Genomic DNA, 27,208 nt, shown 5'->3' on the forward strand with positions numbered 1-27,208 from the left:
CAAACTTAAATAATTTATCACTTCGATATTGTTTCAAAAACAAAGAAAGCTTTTTTGCGTAAACGCCCTCGGTCAATGTGTCTTTTGATGGATGCTCTCTTACGAGTAATAGAACTTGGTTTCTTTTATACTGCCTACCACACAAGAAGTTTGGGCTCGAGTTCTTGTTTAAAAATAAACTTATCCCAGGCCAGAACGCCAATTTGTAAAATTGAATTGGGGACAAGAAGGGTAGAAAAATCGACTTACGAGTCAAATTCATTATAAATATTGCGCAGAGACCCATCTGTTCGGTAACCGTGATTGATTTTCCATTATTGTTCCCCAATAATGCAAAATTTATGGTGTCGTTGTGGCACTTTGACTTATCTGGGTTTTTGCACTTGACAGTTAAAAATTAAGGTTGTTTCGTCCGTTATGAAATAGTTGATGAATAGTGTAAAACTATGTCGAGCGAGTTTCAGTTTTCCTTTCTTTTTTCTGGTTGTATTTGTTTGTTATATATTTAAATTTTTGTTTTTTATCTACTTTTGTAAATAATTTAATGTACATATTTGATTAATTTTATTAACAGTAATAAAAAGTAAGAGACCTGCGTTTACTCCTCTTTTGTAGCACCCTTTTATCTCCCCCTAAATTTCAGCATCCACGCAAAAGTGTGAGATTTAGAGCCCGATTGTTTACTTACCGCCCACGGGCATTTTATATTGCCGGCAATGTAAACCTATTTCGTTAAACGTGTAAACATATTACAGTCTAGTTCCGAATATTTTCACCCAGACGAGCGAAATGATAAAAATTTAATAAAAATTGCATTTGAAACCTACTTCTTAGATAAGAAAAGTGACACTGAAAATCTGTTATCACGTGTTAATGGAATGTCGTCAGATTAGAAGTACCCACTCTTTTATTTTCTTGTACGCTTATGCATAATGTTAACATATTTGACATAACACGAAGAACCTGTACCCAAACCATAACCTTATTCAAGGTAAGGTAATTATGAAACTCACCCGCGCAGTTCCAGCGTTTACCCCAGTATAAAAAGCAGACCCAATATCCACATATCCAGCACAACTCAGTTATCGCTCCAGCAACAACAATGGCATTCAAGGTACAAGCGTTATAAAATAAACCTAGGTTTTCTACTAACGAATCTTTTCACAGTTCGTCGTTCTTAGCGCTTTGGTCGCTTACGCCAGCGCCGGCCTCATCAGCGCTCCGGCCACCCTCTCCGCCGCCCCCATCGCCTACGGAGGTTACGCCGCCCCCATCGCCCGTGCCGTAGCCGCCCCCGTCGCCGTCGCCAAGACCGTCGTCGCTGACGAATACGACCCCAACCCACAGTACTCTTTCGGATACGACGTCCAAGACGGTTTGACCGGAGACTCCAAGAGCCAGATTGAATCCCGCTCCGGAGATGTTGTCCAGGGTAGCTACTCCCTCGTCGACCCTGATGGTACCAGACGTACCGTCGAATACACCGCTGACCCCATCAACGGATTCAACGCTGTTGTGCACAAGGAACCCCTTGCCGCCCCCGTTGTCGCTAAAGTAGCCGCCCCTGTGGCCTATGCCGCCCCCGCCATCGCCAAGGTCCACGCTCCTTTGGCCTACTCCGCCTCCGTCCTCCACTAAGAAGTGACTTGTTCTGTTTGTTTAATTTATTATGTTCAAAATAATAAAAAAATGATTTCGATCGATGAAATTTTTGTATTATTTTTGTTGAAGTGAAAAGGAAGAGTGTGCAGTGAAGCAATGTGCATACTATCACAGAATTGTGTAATGGCGTACTGTTTGCATTTACAACACGGCTGATATTCGTATATTTTAAGAAACAAGAAGTGAATAGCAAAATCACTCGTTGCAAATAACTGCAATAATTGAGTCAGTTGGTGTGGATAAGTCTTATTTACACAGGAATTTTGCGTACATGATCAGCAAAAAAATAAGCTTTGTCTGTCATTTACGCTTGGGGAGGTATTAGGTACAGACAGTGCTTTTGTGTATGGTTGACTAATCGGTTTCCTAACACCATAAGAATCATCGCAAGCAAGTTTAAATTGACCTAAAGATTTTTACATTAGACGCTTCAACAAACACGGGTATTTCATTAGAATCCTATGTCTATAGAATTTGTAAAAAGAACCATCCAAATCTACGAAAATTTATTGACAATATGAAAGCAAAGACTTTTGTCGTCTTGTCTAAATATGAATTATGATCATATTCTTAATCGTTACAGTTTAAAGCTTACATAAAATATTGTAAATATGGAACCGCAAAGTTTGATGAATAAAAAGCGTCCTCAAGTTGGCATTCCAAGAACAAGTTGTCGTTATCACCTGTTGGGGCGCACTGGGGGGATGCCAGTTTTAGGATTTGACTTGATTTGACCTCATAATCTTGTACTAAATATGACATAAGTAAGGATTTACTCCATTCGCTAAGATTAGAATCATTTATTAAATAATTGCATATATTATATTGCATGGTTCCACAGATAAATTCACGCCAGAACGCTCAATAATATTGTCGTTTAAGCAAAATTAATACGTCGTGTAAATTTTCTTCTCCTTTGGTTCATAAATGAAAGTAATATTATTATTGCTGTTTTTATGGTTGTTATTATTACAGAAATATTTAATGTGAGATGGAAACAATTATTTCTCGGATAAAAAAAACCTTAATTAATTTAGGATACTGAAGAAATTTTTATGCGGCTACAAAAAAGGTTTTAAACAATGCGACAAAAAATGCGAAGAGAAAAGATGACAAAAAATGCAAGAAACACGCTATTAAAAAAAAGTAACGAAGAGACGAATAAATGTCCATAAAAAAGGCGACAAGCAAGGCTGAACAAATTAGGATAAAACAAGAGGCAAAAAAAGTCCGTTATAAGAAGACAGAAAAAAGTTACAAAAAAGTAATTTAAATAACGGCTGAGAAAAAGGCAATAAAAAGTGTGAAAAAAAGTTTTGAATAAAGTGAGAAAATTCAAAGCTTTAGAAAAACGTTAGAAAAACGAGGAAAATGCGATAAGAAACATTAAATAGGTGAAAAAAAAAATGCGTTAAAAATTGACCAAAAACGCGCCACAAAGAAAGTCTAAAAAAAGCGTGAAAAACTGCTAAACGAGTACTTCAAAAATGAGTAGAAAAGAACGCAAAAAGGCCCTTAAAGACAGTCGTCTTGAATGAGGAAAAATTGACAAAAAATATGCTTTAAAAACAGTGGGAAAACGACAACAAAAAAGGTGACAAAAGGTATAAATAAGATGACAAAAGGCGAAAAAATGCGAAATAAATAACAGGAAAAAGTATCCAGAAAAAGCGATAGAAAATCTACAAAGAGATACAAAAATGTGGACAAAAAGCTAAAAAAAAAAGACAAAAAACGTGGCAGAAAATGGGAAAAGAAGATGGCAAAGAAGTGACAAAAGGGGAACCAAAAGAACGAAAAGAAGACAATAAAAAGCGATAAAAAAGGAGAGAAAGAAAGGCAAATAAATGTGAAGACAAAAAATCGACTTCAAAAAAAGCGCCAAATAATTTGGGAAAAAATTAGAACAAATTAGTATAAATTTTGATTAACGCTTTACTATCTTACGATAACTGGAAAATGTTTGCAAGATTGCAAAGTATTCGGTTTTGCAGTTTCAGAGTTAAATTGCAGAATGTTTTCTTACAAATTTTCATTTTTTTCAGGTAAAATTGAATGAAAATCCTTTAATTTTACAACCATTAAAAAATATTTAAAATTTTCTTGAAAACAGAATTAACTATGAGGTAAATTCTTTCCACCAGTATTGTGAATACTTAATAATAAAGTGTTTTTCACGTGGTTTTCATTTTTTATAAAATTAATTTTAACGCCTATTCTAGCTCATTTTTATTTTGGTGATTGTTCGTTCGACATTTATTTAAACAATCATAAATATCAATTCAGATCCTGTGGCCTTAAACATTTCAGAAATTTTACCACTAAATTATATGCTAAAAATGTTGCAACCGATACGTGACACTGAAAATTTCGTACCACATTTCGAAAGAATGTTGTCTGATTAGAGGTACCCGTTCTTCGATTTTATTGTGCCGCTACCCATAATGTTAACTCATGTGACACAATCAAAACCTGAACCTGCACAACTCAGCCTAATTCAAGGTGCAGTCATGATGAAACTCACCCGCGCAATTTCACCGTCAACCCCAGTATAAAAGCCGATCACAATTCTCGAATAGCCAGTACAATCCAGTTGACAATCAGGCAACAGCAATGGCATTCAAGGTACAATCATCACCTTAAAACCATTGGATTTTCCAATAACAAATTTTCCTTTTCAGCTCGTGGTCCTCAGCGCTTTACTCGCTTACGCCAGTGCTGGTCTGGTCAGCGCTCCAGCCACCCTCTCCCACGCCCCCATCTCCTATGGAGCCGCCCCCATCTCCTATGGAGCCGCTCCCATCGCCTACGGAGGCTATGCAGCCCCCATTGCTCGTGCTTCATTGGCTGTAGCCGCCCCCATCGCCCCAGTAGCCCGTGTTGCCGCTCCAGTCGCCGTCGCCGCTCCCATTGCCCGTGCCGTAGCCGCCCCCATCGCCCCCGTAGCCCGTTATGCCGCTCCCGTCGCCGTCGCCGCTCCCATCGCTCGTGCCGTAGCCGCTCCAGTTGCCGTCGCCGCCCCCATCGCTCGTGCCGTAGCCGCCCCAGTTGCCGTCGCCAAGACCGTCGTCGCTGACGAATACGACCCCAACCCACAGTACTCTTTCGGATACGACGTCCAAGACGGTTTGACCGGAGACTCCAAGAGCCAGGTTGAATCCCGCTCCGGAGATGTCGTCCAAGGCAGCTACTCCCTCGTTGATCCCGATGGCACTCGTCGTACCGTCGAATACACCGCCGACCCCATCAACGGATTCAACGCTGTAGTCCACAGGGAACCCCTTGTCGCTAAAGTCGCCGCCCCAGTCGCCGTCGCTGCCCGTGTTGCCGCCCCAGTCGCTGTAGCTGCCCCAGTTGCCCGTGTTGCCGCCCCAGTCGCCGTCGCTGCCCGTGTTGCCGCCCCAGTCGCTGTAGCTGCCCCCATTGCTCGTGTTGCCGCCCCAGTTGCCGTAGCTGCCCGTGTTGCCGCCCCCGTGGCTGTAGCTGCCCCAGTTGCCCGTTATGCCGCTGTAGCTGCCCCAGTTGCCCGTTATGCCGCTGTTGCCTCTCCAGTCCTCCGTACTGCTGCCTATGCCGCCCCAGTAGCTGCCCACTACGCCGCACCCATCGCTACTTCCTACGCCGCACCCATCGCTACTTCCTACGCCGCACCCATCGCTACTTCCTACGCCGCCCCCATCGCTAAGGTCCACGCTCCCTTAGCTTACTCCGCCTCTGTTCTCCACTAAGGACTGATTGTTTGTTAATTGTTTATTTATTATGTTTGAGAATAAATATTGATATGAGTCAATAGTAAAATTTAGTTTCATTTATGGGGTCGTTCAATTTGAACACAGTTGTACGTAATAGCTTCATTACGCATTGCTATGCGTAATACCTGGTTTATAAATTGAGTTTTTACCTTAGGCATCTCAGAATGCTTTGAAATTTTCCAAACGTTTTAAGGTTATAGAAAGCATGGTGAATATTTAATCAAAATATACTACCTCATGCCCCTCGCCCCCCCCTCCCTTAGGAATTGATGATGTCATCTTAAAATTTTTTATTATAACTAAAACAAAAATCAAAATTGTAGATATTTGCACCAATTTTTCAAATTTTCGATTTTTCGGTTTTCTGATTTCTCAGATTTTCGATATTGCAATTTAAGAATTTAAGTTTTTTATTCTTCAACGTTTCGAGTTATCAATTGAACCTGTCGATTTCTCGGTTTTTTTATTTTTTGGTTTCTCAGTTTTTCGATATTTTTTTGCGATTTTTCAATTTTATGATTTTTAAAATTTTTACATTACTAATTTTTTCGATATCTCGATTTTAAAGTTTTTCGATTCCTCGGTTTTCCGATAGGTATATCAGTTTTTCAATTTTTCAATATATCAGTTTCGGGATTTTTTCAATATTTGCGTCCCTCAATTTTTAGATCTTTCAATTTTTATTATTCCTAAAATATATTTAAAACTTCATAAGCATCAGTTCAGCACTTTTGGAAACTAAGTATTTGTCTAAAAAAAATTGCAACAGTCGACGGACAGTCGGAAACGGAGAACCTACTCTTTCATACTCTAGGGTTATAAAACGGATGGATTCTATTACTTTTATAAAAATAGGGTTAGCAATACCATGAGTGAAGACAATAGAAATGTAAACTCCTCTGCACAGATTTTTTATTTGAAAGAACCTTTTTTCGTAATTAACATTGGACTTTTGTGTCTCGGCTGTCACGTGAAAGCAAACTCGCACCACAGTTTTATGCAAAACCGAGAAAGCAAAGAAAAACGATGATGGCAAGATAATTCCATTTTGTTCTCTCAACCAAAGAATTATTTATTTAAACCCGGCCCGAAAAACTGCTCCTATTGAATAAAAGATCTACAAATATCAATGTACAAACGAGATTCGTTATCTTTTACAAATCCTATGAAAGAATTTTTTTTTGTTGCTTTATCCAATTACAGAGTTTCAATTCATTCGTTTTCGGCATTATAGTACTTTATTAATGGTATTATTTTCGTATGAATAATTTCAGTTCTTTGCATGTAGCTCTCCCCGTATGATTTTTTAAAACTTGTTTGCGAATAAACCGCGTTAATGCAAATGTTGGGCAAGAGATCGACTATTACCACATATTTTTAATTATTGTTATTAATTATACCGGTTTCTTAAATTGTTAGATTTTTCAGAAGCTTGAATGTGACATTAAGGTCAAGTACAGTGACATTTTTTCATTTCATTGACTATGCGCGATTACAACACTGTCGTATTTTTTGCCCTCTTAATTTTGTTTAAAGGTTGTGGATTTAATAAAATGCTGGTAATTAAATGGAACATAAAAAAAATCATTACCAAGTGAGTGTTAAAAGATGTGAGGAATGGGTGTGAACAGGACAGGATTCGTAAAAGTTACAATTTTTTCCATAGATAGAAATAGAGATGTTGAAAATTGGGTGGTACACTATCAATTCTTGTAGTTGCTGTGTCACTGTACTAATAAATATTTATATTTACATAAATTTATTTTTTTAATCAACGTTTTACGCAGCCTTAGGAGTTTTCAGATTCCGAGGAACGATGATTTATATAACATAATTAACGCAGTCATGCACTAGTTTCCTAGTTCGGGTTTTATCTAGACCTTCGCTAAAAAAGTGACAAGGCTACAAAGCTGTTGCTAGGGTCGCCCATTTGGACTCTACACTATTAAAATGTATGTATGCATCCCCTGCAGAAAACTAATGACGTCATCTCAAAACTCATTAAAAAATTTTGGACATTTCTGGATCGACCAACCAAAATATGGACAACATCTGCAAAATTTACAATAAGAAATTTGTTTTTTTTAAATAGGATAAAATAAGTGTCCAGCTTTCATTTTAAACATTCAACTTTTTGGAAAAAAATCAAAATTTTATAACAACATTTTGCGATTTTGAAACAGGAAAACCGAATACTATGAAATTTTACAAACGTTTTAAGGTTATCGTTAGCATGGTAAATCGTTCAAATCAAAATTTATTCGATTATCCCCTCCCAAAAAATTATGACGACATCTCAAAATTTTTCCAAATAAATCCTGTCTAAAATATGGAAAATATTACGATGACTCGTTTTAATCAGAATTTTTTGTATTTTTTTATTTCTTTTTTATTTTGCAATTTTTCCATTTTTTCAGTGTTTCGGTTTCATAACTTTTCAATTTTGCAATTTTTACATTTTTCAAATTTTCGCTTCCACAAATTCTCAAGTTCTTGATTTATATTTTTTAAATTAATTTTCCGGATTTTATATGATAATTTTTCGTTTTTCATTTCCTTTATTTTCTCATTGTTTCTTTCGATTTTATAGTTTTTCGTTTATTTGGTTCTGTAAATTTTCCATTTTCAATTCCTGGATTTTCCTATTTTTAAATTTTTCAATTTTGCAATTTCTGGTTTTCGCAATTATCGGATTTTCCAATTTCTTGAATTTGCAATATTTCGATGTACAATATTTAGTTTTTTATATTTTGCAGTTTTTGATTTTTAAGTTTCTAATTTTTAAATCTTGCAACTTTTCAATTCTTCGTTTCTTCAATTCTTGATTTTTAATTTATAGATTTTTCAAAATTTTTATTTTATAACTTTTCGTGTTTTCATTTTTGATTTTCCAATTTTCCCATTTTTTAGAACAGTTGAAAAATCGAAAAAATAATAAAATCTGAAAAAGTAAGAAATTGAAAAACTGAAAAAACAAAAAATGCAAAATTGAAAAAGTGGAAGATTGAAGAAATGAAGAAACAAAAATTTGAAACATTAAAAAGCAAAAAAATAGTGGCTTGAAAAATTGGAAGAAAGAAAAAACGAATCGAATCGAAAAAAAGGAAAATTTAAAAATTGTGAAATCGAAAAATCAAAGAGTTGTCAAAATTGTAAAGTCTAAAAACTGTAATACCGAAAAATAGAAAAGGTGAGAAATCAAATATTGAGAAATTGAAAAATCAAAATTGAGAATTTGAGAAAAAACGAATAAATGAGTAAGTGTTAAAATCCAATAATTGAATAATGAAAAAAATCTAAAATCATAATATTGAAAAAGTGAAAATGTTTTTAACTTGTAGTTATTATTAGATACACACTTAAAATGGAAATCAGAAAAATTGCAAACCTTAAAGTGAAGAAATGAAAAACTGAAAAATTTAAAATTGAAAACACAAAAAAAATCAAAATTCCATAACTTGAAAACTCAATGAAAATAGAAAAATTAGAAAATCAGGACATTAAAAAAACGAGAAATTGAAAAAATAAAGAAAACAAAAAATTTAAATGAAAAACTACAAATGGAAAACTTAAAAAAATGAAAAATTAAAAAACTAAAAATTAAAAAATTAACAAGATTTAAAATTTAAAATAAAAATTGAAAACTCATGAAATTGCAAATGGAGGAATATGCAAAACCTAAAGACTGAAACATCCAAAAGTTAGAAAATCGGTAACCTGAAAAATTTAAAAGTAAAAAATTGAAGAGATCCAAATCAAAAAATTAAAAAATGGAAAATTAAAAAAATTTGAATTCAATGAAGAGAAAATTATGATAGCAGAACAATGAAAAATCGAAAACTTGTAAAAATACAGAAAATGGAAAACCGAAAAGAATCATTGTGAAGAAATGGAAAACTAAAAATTGAAAAAGTTATGAAGTTGCAAATACTTAATTAAAAAATGGAAACTGAAAAAACAGAAGATTATAAAATCGGAACACTGAAATTTTGAAAAATCTAATAAATGAAAAATTAAAAAATTTTAAAGATTATAATCATTATTGGATACATGTTTAAAATGAAAACTAAAAAAATTGCAAATCAAAAATTGAAGAAATGAAAAATTGAAAAATTGAGAAACCGAATTTTCCAAATTTTTAAAAACTGAAAAATAGCAAATCGAAAAATTGAACAGTCTCAAAAAATTTGAAAATTTCACATTGAAAAAAGAAAAAATCAGAACACTGAAAAGGCGAAAAATTGAAAAAATAAAGAAAATAAAAATCGAAAAAAAATTTAAAACTCCAGAAATTTTAAAGTGAATTGAAGAAATAAAAAAAATGATACATTGAAAAAACGCAAATCGAAAATTGCAAATACGAAAAACTGAAAATATTAAAATTGAATAAACAAAAAATTAGAACAAACATTTAGATATCGAATAATTGAAAAAATTGAGAAAATAAAAAATCGAAAAGGAAAAGTGCAAATCGACAAATTTAAGAAATGAGAAATATAAAAATTAAAAAAAAAAATCAAGAAATCGAAATATCAAAAGATCGAAAAATCGAAAAGTTGAGAAGTCGAAAAATTGCAAAAAGGAAACAACAATCTTGATAAAACGGGAAGTATTTAGAAGAAATTGAAAAATCGAAAGAACAAAAAATCAAAATATTTAAAATCCGAAAAATCCAAGGATCGATAGATTGGAACATCAAAAAAACTGAAAAATCAAAAAATTAAAAATTCGAAAAATTGTATAAACGAAAAACTGAAAAATCGAAAAATCCTGGAATCGATTAATCAAAAATTTAAAAAACTGAAAATTCGAAAAATTGAAACATCAGAAAATTGGAAAATTGAAAAGTCGCAAAATTGAAAAACTGAAGAACCGAAATATTGAAAGATCCTAAAACTTATACATCAGTAAAACAGGAAATCGAAAAATTGAAAAATCGAGAATTCAAAAATTCAAAGATTGAAAAATTGAAAAATCAAAAACCTGAAAAATGGAAAACCTAAGAATCGAAAAATTAAAAAAAAAATCGAAAAAGCGAGAATTTAAAAAATCGACAAATTAAAAGACCGAAAGATCCAGAAGTCGAAATATTCGAAACCGGGCAATTGAAACATTAAAAAACTGAAAAATTTAAATTTAAAAATTCGAAAATTTAAGTATCGAAGAACGGAAAAATGGAATAAAATCGAGAAATTCAGAAACTAAAGTACATAAAACTTTAAAAATTGATAAATTTAAAAATCTAAAAGTTGAAAACTCGACAAATTTTGAAGCGAACTCTAAGAATTGAAGAAATGAGATAAATGATAAATTGAAAAAACGAAAAACTGAAAAAATTAAAATTGAGGAAAATTTGCAAAACGAAAAATTGTAAAGAAATGAGAAATTGAAAATTCTAAAAATTGAAAACTCGTGAAGTACTTATTATTTCATTATTATTAAAGAAAATCGAAAAATTGCGAGATCTAAAAATTGAAACAAACATTCAAAATCGGAAAACCGAAAAATTTAAAAATGAAAACTCGAAAAAATGCATATCGTAAAAATTTAAATAATTGAAGAATCGAAAAATTAGAAATAAAAAAATCAAAAAATTATAAAAAATGGAAATTTTGAATACATAATCGAAAAATTGTGAATACAAAAAAAAAAAAATAAAATAGAAACCTGAAGTTCAAATCGAAAATTTGAAGTAATAAAAAATTGAAGAATAGCAAAATTGTAAAATCTGAAAATCGAAAACGAAAAACTGAAAAAACTAAAATGGAAAAACAAAAAATTATAAAATCGAAACTTGAAAAATTGAATAATTGACAGAAAAAAATAATAAAAAACCAAAAGAGTTGCAAGCGAAATAATCAAAAATTAAAAATTGAAAGCTCGAGAAACTCAAGCCGAAAAATTTCAAAATCTAAAAACTGAAAAATTCAAATGTTGGCAACATGAAAATTTGAAAAATTTAAGCTTGAGAGCGCGAAAAATTGCGAACTGAAAATTTCAAGAAACAAAAAGAAAACATCAAGCCAAAAAAAGAAAACAAAATCGCATTTTTTGTTACGAATTTTTCAAAGAAGCGGAATTTGTTGGGCTACACTTCAGCGGTGAGGGAAGTTCTGTTGACATAACCCTCGACCAATTTAGAACTTTGTAACTTCGACATTATTCATCATAATTAAGAGAAAAAAACTCAATGCAGATTAGTGTTGGTAATTTTACGCGCGAGCCAATGAACCAAAAGATGATTGGTTGATTCGAACGTTACTTAAGTCATCTTTAAGCCTGATTTATGCAATCCGTTAAACGCGTGCCCGCGTGCGTTGCCTATAATTCGAACCTGTTCCCTCGAAATGGCAACTTTATGAGGTTGTTCTTCGTTTTTACCATATCCAGTTCTCCGTTTCGTTGCGGAACGGCCGTGTAATGGGAAGCGGTGCAAGACGAAACGAATGTTGTCTACAAATCTCAAAGCGGCAAACAACAAGGATTAGAGGACGCAATGAAGAAAACAAGACTGTAATAGAAATTGATGCGACAGCAGGAATGCCGGAGGGGCACAACCAGGAAAATTTTACACTCCCGTAAAAATAAGCAAGGGTAATATTTAGAGAGCGCAGTGGAGGATAAAACGACGATAATGTTCTCCGAACGGTCTTTAGGTGTCTGTTTTATTTTGGCAAAATAAATGTTTTAATTGCCGGGGAGGGTCGTGGCTTGCTATCGAACAAGAAGGCAGTCTGGAGTGATTTTCTCCGCGATTAGAGAAAATCCAGGCAAGCGCAAAAGGGCCAAATTGCTGCGTCTGATAAATCGGGGAAAGTCCACTTAAAATAATATCGGGGAAAACATGAATAGTTCGTTGCGGGTTTACACGGGAATATCAAATTATTGGTCCATTAGGTAATGGCTTTTTTACTCTCTCGGCTGCTGAAAGCACCCAATGAAAGATAGATTTATTATAGAATCTTCCTACCGAATTTATTGACGGCAGCCTTGACAAATAGTCGACGAACTTTTAACCCTCACTAACAAAATTCCTTAAGCGTATCGGAAACTCCATTAAACTTAAAATCACAAGTAGAGGGCGCTCATGGTAAGATAATGGTAACCTGCGAGGCAACAACTTAAAATTCAATTACTACACGGGTTGCTCCCTAATTGGGTTTTTAATTTTAGTTACTGTAACCTTTTACTTTCAGGTGGGGAACCACATGACAGGTAATGTAATAGCCTTAAACAAATTTGAATTACCAAAGTACATCAAAAAGGAAATTAGAGCTCAGTCTTGGCAACTTTGGGTTTTTGTAGATAAACAAAAAATAAATAAATTTGTTTTTCGTTCTAAATTTTATTTCAAACTTTTTGCTTTACATTAAAGAGAAAACAGTTTTCCTTTGAGACAGACAGCAGCAGGAAGATTTACAGTGGTAAATAAATAGGACGGTAAATAATGAATTAATGACAGCCAGATGACAGACAAACGACAGACAAACGGAAATGGGGAACCTATTATTTTTCCATACTCTAAAGTAGACCTAGTAGTTCTTTTGCATTGTGTAATGATTTGATTTTTTTTTCAATAATTTGATTAAAGAAAATATTAGAAAAAATAATGTCAAAAATATACAGGGTGAATCACTAAATGCATGTTACTCTCATTAATTATTACCTAGTGGAGGTCGAAATCTCCAAGAAAACGTTTAGTGAAAATTAACGAAATTTTCAGAAAAAAATGCTGATTCCAAGAATGTTAGAAATATTCGATTTGAAAAGTTTTTTTTTAATGCATAAAAATGTCATATTTAAATGGATGACTCAAAAATGGTAAGAGCTATCGAAGAAATGAAGCCGAAAGTAATTTCTCGAGTTCCAAATGTATAAGAGAATAGTTCTCATTAAGTTTCGAAGGTGATCGAAAAATTCAAAATTTTCATAAGGAAAAATTTTGTCTTTGAAAAAGTTGTCTAAAGTACTCAAAAATTCTGAAATATGGATTTCGACGAGATGATTCATTTTATAGTTCCAGGGCAAAATTTTAGAAATATTCGCACTGAAATAAAATAAAAAAAAATATCAAAAAAAAAGTCATAATTCAATGGGCGATTCTGGAAAAATGGCAGGAGTTGTCACAGAAATGACGCTGGAAGTAACTTCTGGAGGTCAAAATATAGAAAAAAATGTCTTTAATAATATGTTTCGACGGTGGTCGAAAAAACAGGAAATTTTCAGAGTGAAAAATTTTGATTTTAAAAAAGTTCTTCAAAAATTCTCAAAAAATTCTGTGAAATAGATTTCGATGTACTATATGAAATAAAATTTAAAAAAATATCCCAAACAAAAAAGTTATATAAATAGGAGATTCTAGAAAAATGGTAGGAATTATCCAAAAAATGAGACCGAAAGGTAATTTTGGAGGTCAAAATGTACAAGAAAATGTCTTTGGTTAAGCTTGAAAGGGGGTCGAAAATTTTCGAAATTTTCATGTTGAAAAATTTTGGTTTTGGAAAAGCCACTCAAAAAAATAACTCCAAAAAAGTTATAATTCAATGGCGATTCTGGAAAAATTGTAGGAGTTATCGAGGAAATGAAGCAGAAAGAAACTTCTGGAGGACGAAACGTTCAAGAAAATGTCTTTCGGCAAGCTTTGAAAACGTTGTCTAAAAGTTCGCAAAAAATTCTGAGATTTCGACGCGTGTATTCCAAAAATATAGCGTTTTAAGGGTCTGAAGGAAAGATTCTAGAAATATCCGATTTGAAATAAAATTTTGGAGAAGAATTAAAAAAAATTTCATATTTCTATTGGCATCTTGGAAAATGGTAAGAGTTTTCGAAGAAATGAGACCGAAAGGAACTCCTAAAGGTCGAAATATACAAGAAAATGTCTTTGGTTAAGCTTCGAAAGTGGTCGAAAAATTCCGAAATTTTCATATTGAAAAATTGAGTTTTAAAAAGTTAAAAAATTCTGAAAAAATTCTGGGATGTAGATTTCGACGTGCTGTTTCCAGAAATATGGCGTTGTATAGTCCCAGGACAAGATTCTAGAAATATTTTATTTGAAATAAAATTTAAAAATATATGTCATATTAAAATGGATTGTTCTGGAAAATGGTAGAAATTTCCAAAGAAATCAGGCCTAAAGTAACTTCTGGAGGTCGAAATATACAACAAAATATCACTAATAATTAAGCGTCGAAGATGGTCGAAAAATTCAGACATTTTTATAACAGAAAAATTTTGGTTTTGAAAAAGTTGTTTAAAAGTTCTCAAAAAATTCTGAGATGTAATTTTCGATGTGCTAATTAAAAAAATATAGGTAGGTACTTTATAAACGTGGAGTAAAGTTTTTGAAATATTTGATTTGAAATGCAAGTTTTCAAAATAATCCAAAAAACTTATAGGGGAGTAATTCAATAGGCGATTTTGGAAAAATGGTAGGAGTTTTCGAAGAAATGAGACCGAAAGGAACCTCTAAAGGTCGGAATATACAAGAAAATGTCTTTGGTTAAGCTTCGAAAGTGGTCGAAAAATTCCGAAATTTTTATATTGAAAAATTTTGATTTTAAAAAAGTTGACTAAAAGTTCTGAAGAAATTCCAAGATATAAATTTTGACGTGGTAATTTGCAAAAATATAGTGTTTTATGGTCCCATGACCAGATTTTAGAAATACCGAATGGGAAATTCAATTTAAAAAAATAACCCAAAAAATACTCCTAATTCAATGGGCGTTTCTGGGAAAATCGTAAGAATTATCGCGACAATGGGGCCGACAGGAACTGTTGGAGGTCAAAATGTATAAGAAAATATCTTTGGTTAAGCTTAAGGTAATCGAAAAATTAACAAATTTTCATAGTAAAAATTTTGGTTTTGAAAAAGTTCTTCAAAAATTCTCCAAAAATTGTAAGATATAGATTTCGACGTGCTGATTGTAAAAATATAGCGTTTCCTGGCCCTACAGCAAAATTTTAGAAGTATTCAATTGGAAATGAAACTTTAACAAATAACTCAAAAAAAGTCCTATTTCAATGGGCGATTGAGGAAAAAAGATATTAGTATATAGAAGAAATGACATGATTCCAAAAATATAGCAATTAATGGTCCCATGGCAAGATTTCATAAATATTCAATTTGAAATAACATTTTGGAAAATAATCCAAAAAAATATCGCATTTCAATGGGCGATTTTGAAAAAATGAAAGAATTTATAGAAAAATGGGACCGAAACTAATTTCGGGAGGTCTAAAAATACAAGAAAATATGTTTAATAATTAAGACTCGAAGGTGGTCAAGAAATTCCAAATTTCTCACACTTCTAACAAAAATAGTGGTTTTGAAAATGTTATAAAAAAAATCTTAAAAAATTTTGGAATAATTAAGTCGCGAAGTTGGTCGCAAAATTCAGAAATTTTTATAATAATAACAGAAGCATTTTGGTTTTGAAAAAGTTGTTTAAAAGTTCTCAAAAATTCAGAGATATCGTTTTCGATGTACTGATTAGAAAAATATAGTCTCTTTATGGACGTGGAGTAAAATTATTGAAATATTCGGTTTGAAATGCAAGTTTTCAAAAAAATCCAAAAAACTTATATTTCAATAGGCGATTTTGGAAAAATGGTAGGAGTTTTCGAATAAATGGGGTCGAAAGGAACTTCTGAAGGTCGAAATGTACAACAACATGCTTTTTGTTAAGCTTCGAAAGTGGTCGAAAAGTCTGAAATTTTTAAATTGAAAAATTTTGGTTTTGAAAAAATTGATTAAAGTTCTGAAGAAATTCCGAGATATAAAGTTCGACGTGGTAATTCCAAAAATATGGTGTTTCATGCTCCTATGACAAGATTTTAGAAATATTCGATTTGAAAGTAAATTTTGTTAATAATGCAAAAAAAATGCCGTGCATCAATGGGCGATTCTGGAAAAATTGTAGGATTTATCGAAAAAATGGGGCTGAAAATAGCTTCTGGAGTCGAAAAATACAACAAAATGTGTTCAACAATTAAGGTTGCAAGGTGGTCGAGAAATTCAAAAGTTTTTATATTTGAAAAATTTCCGTTTTGAAAAAGTTATTAAAAAAATTCCGAGATACAGATTTCAACGTTATGATTCCAACAACATAGTGATTCATTGTCCCAAGGTAAGATATTAGAAATATTCAAATCGAAACGAAACTATAAAAAATAACCCAAAAAAATGTCACATTTCAGTGGGCGATTTTTGGAAAATTCTAAGACTTATCGAAGAAACGAGGCGAAAATACCTTCTAAAGGAAGAAATGTACCTACAAGCAAATGTCTTTAGTTAATTTGGAAAGTGGTTGAGAAAGTTAGAAATTTTCATAATGAAAAATTTTGACTTTGAAAAGTTTCGAAATTTCCCAAAAAATTCTGAGATATAGATTTCGACGTGCTGACTCCAAAAATAAAGCATTGTAGGGTCCCAGGACAAAAATTTTAGAAATACTCGATTTAAAATTGAATTTAAAAAAAATACTAAAATGTTCTGGAAAAATAGTAGATAGCAGTTATCAAAGAATGAAGCCGAAAGTAACTTCTGAAGGTTCAAATATATAAGAAAATGTCTTTAATATTTAAGTTTCGAAGGTGATTGAAAAATACCGAAATTTTCATACTGAAAAATTTTGATTTTGAAAAATTTGTTTAAAAGTTCTCAAAAAATTCTGAGGTATAGTTTTCGGTGTAAAAATCAAAAAAACTTATATTTCAATAGCCGATTCAATGGGCGATTCTGGAAAAATTGTAGGAATTAGAGTCAAAATGTACACGAAAATGTCTTTGGTAAAGCTTCAAAGCTGGTCAAAAAAATTCGAAATTTTTATGATAAAACAAACATTTTTTAAGTCCGCAAAAATTCGAAAATAATAATAATAAAATCAAAAAAAAATGTGGTATTTCAATGGGCGATTCTGGAAAGATGAATGGAGTTATCGAAAAATTGGGGACGAAAGTTACTTCGCAAAGTCGAAAAATACAAGAAAATGTGTTTAATAACTAAATTGAAAAATTCTGATTTCGAATTTTTTTTTAAATTCCCAACAAATTCTGAGATATAGAATTAGACGTCCTGGTTTGAAAAGTACAGCATTTGGTGGTCCTAAGGCAAGATTTTAGAAATATTCGATTTAAAATAAATTTCTAAAAGTAATCCAAAAAAATTATCAGATTTCAATATTTTGGGAAAATGGTAAGAAGTATCGAAGAAATGAGGCAAAAGTAATTTCTGGAGGTTGACAATGTACAAAAAATGTCCTTAGTTAAGTTTGGAATGTGTTCGAAAAATTCAGAAATTTTCATAATGAAAAATTTTGGTTTTGAAAAAGTGGTTCAAAAAGCCTCAAAAAATTCTGGGAAATATATTCCGACGTGCTGACTCCAAAAGTATAGCATTGTGTGGTCTCAGTACAAGATGTAGAAATATTCGATTTGAAATGAAATTAAAAAAATCCAAAAAATATCATATTTTAGTGGGTGATTCCGGGAAAATCGTAGGAGTTATTGAAAAAGTGAGGCCAAAAACAACTTCTGTAGGTCGAAGTGTACAAAAAAATGCCTCTAGTTTAGTCTCAAAGGTGTTCGAAAAAATTCGAATTTATTATTTTTATATTCCATTAGATACGAGATTTAAAAAAAAAAATGTCATTTAAATGGACAATTCTGGAAACATAATACGAGTTATCCAAAAATGGGGCCGAATGTAACTTCTGGAGGTCGAAATGTACACGAAAATGTCTTTAATTAACTTTTCAAGGTGGTCGAATAATTTCGAAATTTTCATACTGAAAAATTTTGGTTTTGAAAAAGTTGTTCAAGCATTCTCAAAAAATTGTGAGATATAGGTTTCGACGTACTAATTCCGAAAATATAACGTTTTATGGTTCCAAGTCAAGATTTTAGAAATACTCGGATTGAAATGAAATTTTTAAAAACGTCGTATTTCGATAGCCGATTTTGGCAAAATGTAGGAGTGTTCAAAAAAATAAGGCCCGAATAATTTATGGAAGTTGGAAAGTACAAAAAAATGTTGAAGGTGGCTGCAAAAATTAAAAATTTTCATAAGGATATATGGAAAAATTTTGGTTTTGAAAAAGTGGTTCAAAAAGCCTCAAAAAATGCTGGGAAATATGTTCCGACCTGCTGACTCCAAAAATAAAGCATTGCGTGGTCCCAGTACAAGATTTAGAAATATTAGATTTGAATTGAAATAAAAAAATCCAAAAAATGTCATATTTTAGTGGGTGATTCCGGGAAAATCGTAGGAGTTATTGAAAAAACGAGGCCAAAAACAACTTCTGGAGGTCGAAATGTACAGAAAAATGTCTCTAGTTTAGTCTCTAAGGTGGTCGAAAAAATCTGAATTTATTATTTTTTGTATTCCATTAGATATGAGATTTTTAAAAAATAAAAAAAATGTCATTTAAATGGACAATTCTGGAAACATAATAATAGGAGTTATCCAAAAATGGGGCCGAAAGTAAGTTCTGGAGTACGAAATGTACAAGAAAATGTCTTTAATTAAGTGGTCGAAAAATTCCGAAATTTTCATAATGAAAAATTTTGGTTTTGAAAAAGTTGTTCAAGCATTCTCAAAAAATTGTGAGATATAGGTTTTGACGTACTAATTCCGAAAATATAAGTTTTATGATTCCAAGTCAAGATTTTAGAAATATTCGGATTGAAATGAAATTTTTAAAAACGTCGTATTTCGATAGCCGATTTTGGCAAAATGTAGGAGTGTTCAAAAAAATAAGGCCCGAATAATTTATGGAAGTTGGAAAGTACAAAAAAATGTTGAAGGTGGCTGCAAAAATTAAAAATTTTCATAAGGATATATGGAAAAATTTTGGTTTTGAAAAAGTGGTTCAAAAAGCCTCAAAAAATGCTGGGAAATATGTTCCGACCCGCCGACTCCAAAAATAAAGCATTGCGTGGTCCCACTATAAGATTTAGAAATATTCGATTTGAAATGAAATAAAAAAAATCCAAAAAATGTCATATTTAAGTGGGTGATTCCGGGAAAATCGTAGGAGTTATTGAAAAAATGAGGCCAAAAACAACTTCTGGAGGTCGAAATGTACAGAAAAATGTCTCTAGTTTAGTCTCGAAGGTGGTCGAAAAAATCCGAATTTATTATTTTTATATTCCATTAGATATTAGATTTAACAAAAATCCAAAAAAATGTCATTTAAATGGACAATTCTGGAAACATAATAGGAGTTATCCAAAAATGGGGCCGAAAGTAAGTTCTGGAGTTCGAAATGTACAAGAAAATGTCTTTAATTAAGTTTTCAAGGTGGTCGAAAAATTTGTAAATTTTCATAATGAAAAATTTTGGTTTTGAAAAAGTTGTTCAAGCATTCTCAAAAAATTGTGAGATATAGGTTTCGACGTACAAATTCCGAAAATATAACGTTTCATGGTTTCAAGTCAAGATTTTATAAATATTCGGAATGAAATGAAATTTTTAAAAACGTCGTATTTCGATAGCCGATTTTGGCAAAATGTAGGAGTGTTCAAAAAAATAAGGCCCGAATAATTTATGGAAGTTGGAAAGTACAAAAAAATGTTGAAGGTGGCTGCAAAAATTAAAAATTTTCATAGGGATATATTGAAAAATTTTGGTTTTGGAAAAGTGCTTCAAAAGGCTTCAAAAAATGCTGGGAAATATGTTCCGACCTGCTGACTCCAAAAATATAGCATTGCGTGGTCCCACTATAAGATTTAGAAATATTCGATTTGAAATGAAATAAAAAATCCAAAAAATGACATATTTTAGTGGGCGATTCCGGGAAAATTGTAGGAGTTATTGAAAAAATGACCCCAAAAACAATTTCTGGAGGTCGAAATGTACATAAAAATGTCTCTACTTTAGTCTCGAAGGTGATCGAAACAATCCGAATTTATTATTTTCATATTCCATTAGATATGAGATTTTTAAAAAATAAAAAAAATGTGATTTAAATGGACAATTCTGGTAACATAATAGGAGTTATCCAAAAATGGGGCCGAAAGTAAGTTCTGGAGTTCGAAATGTACAAGAAAATGTCTTTAATTAAGTTTTCAAGGTGGTCGAAAAATTTGTAAATTTGCATAATGAAAAATTTTGGTTTTGAAAAAGTTGTTCAAGCATTCTCAAAAAATTGTGAGATATAGGTTTCGACGTACAAATTCCGAAAATATAACGTTTCATGGTTTCAAGTCAAGATTTTAGAAATATTCGGAATGAAATGAAATTTTTAAAAACGTCGTATTTCGATAGCCGATTTTGGTAAAATGTAGGAGTGTTCAAAAAAATAAGGCCCGAATAATTTATGGAAGTTGGAAAGTACAAAAAAATGTTGAAGGTGGCTGCAAAAATTAAAAATTTTCATAGGGATATATTGAAAAATTTTGGTTTTGGAAAAGTGGTTCAAAAGGCTTCAAAAAATGCTGGGAAATATGTTCCGACCTGCTGACTCCAAAAATATAGCATTGCGTGGTCCCACTATAAGATTTAGAAATATTCGATTTGAAATGAAATAAAAAATCCAAAAAATGACATATTTTAGTGGGCGATTCCGGGAAAATTGTAGGAGTTATTGAAAAAATGACCCCAAAAACAATTTCTGGAGGTCGAAATGTACATAAAAATGTCTCTACTTTAGTCTCGAAGGTGATCGAAACAATCCGAATTTATTATTTTCATATTCCATTAGATATGAGATTTTTAAAAAATAAAAAAAATGTGATTTAAATGGATAATTCTGGAAACATAATAATAGGAGTTATCCAAAAATGGGGCCGAAAGTAACTTCTGAAGGTCGAAATGTACAAGAAAATGTCTTTAATTAAGTTTTCAAGATGGTCGAAAAATTTCGAAATTTTCATACTGAAAAATTTTGGTTTTGAAAAAGTTGTTCAAGCATTCTCAAAAAATTGTGAGATATAGGTTTCGACGTACTAATTCCGAAAATATAACGTTTTATAGTTCCAGGTCAAGAAATATTCCGATTGAAATGAAAAATTTAAAAACGTCTTATTTCAATAGCCGATTTTGGCAAAATGTAGGAGTTTTCAAAAAAATAAGGCCCGAATAATTTTTGGAAGTTGAAATGTACAAGAAAATATCAAAGAGTTGTCCAAAAGCTCTCAAAAAATTCTGAGATATAAATTTTTATTCTGTTCTGGTGGACCCAAGAGCAGATTTTAGAAGTATTTGATTTGAAAAGATTTTTTTTTAACCCAAAAACTTCTAGAGATAAAAATATAGGTAGTAGAAAATGTTTTGGTTTGAGTTTCTAAGGTGATCGAATTATTTTCAACTATACAGAGTGTTCTATTCTATTTTTAAGGACTAACACAAAACTATTTTTTTTCAAATCGAATACCCTATACAATTTTCCATGTACTGATTGGTCTCTTCTTAGGCTTTATAACCATAGATTATTTTTGAAACGCCGATGAGACGTTGCCATATTATTCCAAATATTTTGATTTTTTTTACCAATGTAAGAATTTACAAAAAAAGTTGTAAAAGTTTTAAAGTTGTAACATTTTAGAATTTGACACTCTCAACAAAATATTGCAATATATATCTTAAAAATAACATTATTGCGACTTTTTGGGAATCCTTGAACTATTAAAAAATTCTAAGACATTGGAATAATGTGATTTTAAAAATAAATATCGTTATAGAAAGAAACTAAGGCGACTATTACGTAAAAATATATAAGGTGTTCTTCAAAAAGAAAACACTCTACAGGGTACTGAAAAACTATATTATTTTTGTCAATGATATTTTTTCTCAAATAATTAATTAGTTTTTATTTGTTGTTGATTGCTTAGAAAGTTTTTATTTTTGTTTATTGAAAATTTTACAGAATCAAGTTAACTCGGAACTCTTAACTGAGTGTTTATTTTGGATTATTTTAGTATTTAGTTTTTCAGTTTACTTAGAATTGTGCAATTTAAAAAATATTGGACTAGTCCACGTCTAAATTTGTGTTTCGTTTCCTATTTTATAAATCATCTAAAAAAATACAAAAGAAAATGTAATTTTAGACATCTCAAAATTCAAAGCGCAAATTTTTTTTATATTTCGATTTTACCAAAAATATATAGATATAGAAGTGTGCCTTAGTTCAATTAAGTTTGTGCTGAAATATCGAAACTACATCAATGGAGAACTTATACATTGTGTATGAAGTAATGATTCTGTGAACGTGATTTCTGTGCAGTATAGCCAAGTACGTAGCATACGTGATTTATCAGTGAAAAAAAGCTTCCTCAAACATCCAACTACAAGAGTTAACGATCTAGAGTATCATTAACCTATATAGTGGTGATCGTTATTTATAATTTCAACGCTCAGAATAACCGGGTGGGCGTCACAAAGCTCCACGTCCTTTGTAGTTCTAACTTCCATCGCAAATCTGAAATACCCGCATCCACTTTATCGAAATAACAAACAGAGAAAGGAACAAAGAAAATATACAGTAAACGAAAAGCAAACATTTTGGTTTAGAGTTTCCCATGATTAAAGCACGAAAGTTGCGATCGCCGATCATCGCAACGCATTATTAACCCTAAAAGAATTTTTTCCTATATTAATTAAATGATCTGCGGTGTGTTAATCAAAGCCAACTTTGAATCCGCATGTTTTCGACACGAACACGAGGCCTGAAGCGGTTGATTCATGAACCATCTATAATTTGTTAATCGTACAAAGTTCCGAAAACACCACTAAATAAGTACTCACGTCATTGTTGGCGTATGGGGCTATGGGTCCGTCGCTGGTTTCCCATTTGTTCGCGATCCGAATGGTCTCGGCGGTTTTCTCTTGCACGGATTTCGTTTCATCGAGGAGGGTTAATTCGTAGAACTCCTGGATATCTGGAAAAGATGAACGATTTAATACCATTTGTTACAGTCACAATAACTTTTTGTGATTAATGATATACATAATTAAAACTGTTCGTTCAACGCGGCCATTAATTAAGTTCGGGGAGTTGCGGCCCGGAATGACATCGACCGGATTGTTCCAGTCGGAAAAATTATGTACAACTTAGCGGAATGCACTGGAAAAAATGTAATTGGTGGAACGCAAACAAATTATTGATTGATTGTTTATAAAAAATGCGGTGTTTGGTTTGTGTATGTTGTGAAATATTGGGAAACTGCTGCAGTGTGTGTAAATATGGCGGGGTTTTTCTACTAGCCGAAAACGTGACGTTGTTCGAATCATAAATTTTTGCAGTCTGGAATATTTCTGAAAGACATAAAAATTTGATTGATGGTGAGAACTTTATGACTTTGTCTTAGTTCCAAAGCTGAAACTTTTTCGTAAGTTGGTCGTTTTAAAAAGTATTGAAAAACTTTGTTTACACTGAAGTGCCTGCTTACTTCCAGCTGCTTTGTTACAGCTTTTTGGGATTATTTATCTTTTAAAATTATATTTAATATTGTGGGCCTCGCAGTCGTCAATTTTTCATAAAACATGGGCCTGGTTTATAAATTAATTTTGTACCTAAACAAGGCAAAAAATAAAAAATTGGTCGAAGGTTATTTCGACAGAACTTCGTACAAGTGCAGAAAATATGAAATATCGGAATATCAAGAAATTGTGAAACCAAAAAATTTGAGAAATCGATAAAAAAGAAATTTAACAATCGAAAAATTGAAACAACAAGAAATTGAAAAATTCCAAACCTGAAATGAGGAAAAATTGACATTTCGAATAAATGAAAAACTTGAGCTTTAAGAAATTCGAAAATCGAAAAATCGAAAAGTTAAAAACTGAAAAATCGAGAAATCGAACAGTCCAAAAATAGAAACCTCGAAAACAAGATAAATGGAGAAATCGGAAACTTTAAAGTAAAAAAATATAAAACTGAGAAGTCGAAAATCATAAAATTTAAAAATTCAGAAACTTGAAAAATTGAAATATCAAAAGACTGAAAAATCGAGAAATCGAAAACTCGAAATCAAAAACTGAAAAATTGAAAAATAAACATTCCAAAATTTAAAATCGAAAAATCTAAAATCGAAAAAAACGAGAAATTGAACAGTCTAACACTGAAATGACGAAAAATTGGAAACTCGAAAATCCCAAAAATCAGAACTTCTGAAAATTGGAAAATCGAGAAATCGGAAAGTCGAAAAGTAGAAAAATCTAAAAATTGAAAAACTGAAACATTGAGAAACGAAACATTAAAAGATTGAGAAATCGAGAAGTCGAAAAATCGCAAAAAATTGAAAAATGAAAAATTTAAATTAAAAAATCCGATAAATAAAAAAAATTAAATTTCTAAAAATCGAAATATTGAAAAATTCCAAAACTGAAACATCGAAAAATTGAAAAATCGAGGAAAAAATGAACAATCGAAAAACCGAAATCAGAAAGTTCAAAAATTGAAAAATCTAAAATTTAAAAATCGAGGAATTGAAAAGTTGAAAAACCAACACTTCGATTAATTGAAAAAATTGAGCAATCGAAAAATCTACAATTCAGAAAAGTCAAAACTTCAAATAATTGAAGATTCAGGAAAAGATATGAGAAAATAGAAAAATCAAAAAGTTCAAAAATCGAGATCTGAAAAAATCGAAAAATCAAAAAGTCCAAAAGTCAAAAAAAAAATTGAATGATCGAAAAATTGAAAAATTCCAAAACTGGAACATGGATAAATAGAAAAATCGAAAAACGAAGAAATCGAAAAATTTAAAACCTGAATCAACGAGAACCGAAACATCAAGAGATTGAGAAATCGAGAAATCTAAAAATTTGAGAAAAAACTGAAAAATTTAAAATTAAAAAAGCGATAAATCAAAAAAATTGAAGATTCAATAAAAATCGAAACACTGAAAAATCCCAAAACTGAAATAATGAAAAATTTAAAAACCAGAGAAATCGAAATATCAAAAAATCCAAAAATTGAAAAATGTAAATTTAAAAATTGAAACATTTGAAAATCGAAGACAAAATTAACTGAAACATTGAAAGATCGTGAAACCGAAAAGTCGAGATATCGAAATCGAAAAATCGAAAATTCAAAAAATTGAAAAACTGAAAAATCAAAAACCTGTAAAATCGAAAATTGAAACATCGAAAAATTGAACAATTGAACAACCAAAGAATCGACAATCGAGAAATCGGGATGTCGAGTAATCGAAAAGTCGAAAAACAAAAATTCGATTGATTGAAGAAAATGAGAAATCGAAAAATCCACCATTTAGAAGCGTCAAAAATTTAAAAATTGAAAAATTGAAGAAATTAAAAATCGAAAAAATAAATAATCGACATATGAGAAAATCGAAAAATCGAAAAGTTCAAAAATCGAAGAAAAATTGAAGAATCGAAAGATTGAGAAATTCCAAAACCGGAACATGGGTAAATAGAAAATACGAAAAATTCAATAGTTGAGAAGTCGAAAAGTCAAAAATCGAAGTGGAAAAATCCAATACTAGAAAAATCGAAACATTCAAATCTCGGAACATGGAAAAATTGAAAAATAGAGAAACTTAAAAGCCGAAAATTAGAAAAATCGAAAAACCAAGAAATCGAAAAATTAAAAACCTGAATCATCGAGAAACGAAACATCAAAAGATCGAGAAATCGAAAAACCGACAAGTCGAGAAGTCGAAAAATCGAAAAAAATTGAAAAATGGAAACATTTAAAATTAAAAAACCGATGAATCGAAAAAATCTAAAACACTAAAAATCGAAATGTTGAAAAATCTCAAAGCTGATATAGAAAAGTTGAAAAATCGAAAAAAATTGAACAATTGAACATTGACAAATCGAGAAATCCAAATATCAGAAAATCGAAAAATTGAACAATCGGTAAAAAGAAAAGTCGAGAGATCGAAGTCGAAAACTCGAAAATTTAAAAAATTGAAAAACTGGGAAAATCTAAGATTGAAATATCGAATAATTGAAGAATTGGACAACCGAAAAATCGAAAAATCGAGAAATCGAAAACTTGAAAACCGAAAATTCGATTAATTGAAAAAATTGAGAAATCTAAAAATTTACAATTCAGAAACGTCAGGAATTGAAAGAATTCCAGATTCGGGAAAATAAAAAGTGGAGATATGAGATAATCGAAAAACCAAAAAGTTCAAAAATCGAGATATGAGAAAATCAAAAATCAAAAAGTTCGAAAATCGAAAAAAATTTGAAGAATCGAAAAACTGAATAATTCCAAAACTGGAACATCGATAAATTGAAAGATCGAAAAATTCAAAGATCGAAAAAGTCGCAATATCCAAGATTTCAAAAATTTTACAAATCGAGAAAGTAAAGAATCGATAAATCGAAAACTGGAAAAAAATAGTCGAAAAACTGAGAAATTAAAAAATCGGAACATAGAAAAATTGATACATCTAAAAATTCAAAACCCTTAAGTTGAAAAATCGGAAATTTAAGAAATCGAAAAATTAAAAACCTGAATCATCGAGCAACAAAACATCAAAACATCGAGAAATCGAGAAATTGAAAAGTCGAGAAGTTGAAAAATCGAAAAAATTGAAAATTTGAACAATTTAAAATTAAAAAACCGTAAATCAAAAAATTGAAAATTCTAAAAATTGAAATATTGAAAAATTCCAAAACTGAAATATCGAAAAATTGAAAAATCGAAGAAAAATTGAAAAATCGAAGAATTGCAAAATTTAAAAACTGGAACATCGGTAAACAGAAAAACCGAAAAATTCAAAAATCGAAATGTCTAAAAATCGAAAAATTCAAGAATTTAAACATTTTAAAAATCGAGAAATTGAAAATTGGAAAGACCTAATAATTGAAAAACCGA

General features: G+C 31.2%; 3 protein-coding genes across 11 annotated transcripts in view; 2 read left to right on the forward strand and 1 right to left on the reverse strand.

Moving 5' to 3' along the window:
• LOC135128588 (disks large 1 tumor suppressor protein) overlaps positions 1 to 27,208 on the reverse strand; it is a 1,417,771-nt gene that overhangs the window by 626,458 nt on the left and 764,105 nt on the right. For all 9 annotated transcript variants that reach the window (XM_064055493.1, XM_064055492.1, XM_064055490.1 and 6 more), the window contains one exon: positions 23,158 to 23,291. In XM_064055493.1, coding sequence (XP_063911563.1) covers positions 23,158 to 23,291 — 134 coding nt within the window. The remainder of the gene's footprint in view (positions 1 to 23,157; positions 23,292 to 27,208) is intronic.
• Positions 1,034 to 1,708, forward strand: LOC135128599 (larval cuticle protein A2B-like). Its single transcript, XM_064055509.1, has 2 exons — positions 1,034 to 1,114; positions 1,168 to 1,708. Exons 1-2 carry the CDS (start codon positions 1,103 to 1,105, stop codon positions 1,636 to 1,638), a joined length of 483 nt encoding a protein of 160 aa, XP_063911579.1. The 5' UTR covers positions 1,034 to 1,102; the 3' UTR covers positions 1,639 to 1,708.
• Positions 4,263 to 5,390, forward strand: LOC135129103 (cuticle protein 19.8-like). The gene is made up of 2 exons (XM_064056183.1): positions 4,263 to 4,287; positions 4,344 to 5,390. Exons 1-2 carry the CDS (start codon positions 4,276 to 4,278, stop codon positions 5,388 to 5,390), a joined length of 1,059 nt encoding a protein of 352 aa, XP_063912253.1. The 5' UTR covers positions 4,263 to 4,275.

Source organism: Zophobas morio, unplaced genomic scaffold (assembly GCF_036711695.1).
Source record: "Zophobas morio isolate AGI-343-1 ecotype UQ-CSIRO unplaced genomic scaffold, CSIRO_AGI_Zmor_V1 ptg000014l, whole genome shotgun sequence".
Lineage (NCBI taxonomy): Eukaryota > Metazoa > Arthropoda > Insecta > Coleoptera > Tenebrionidae > Zophobas > Zophobas morio.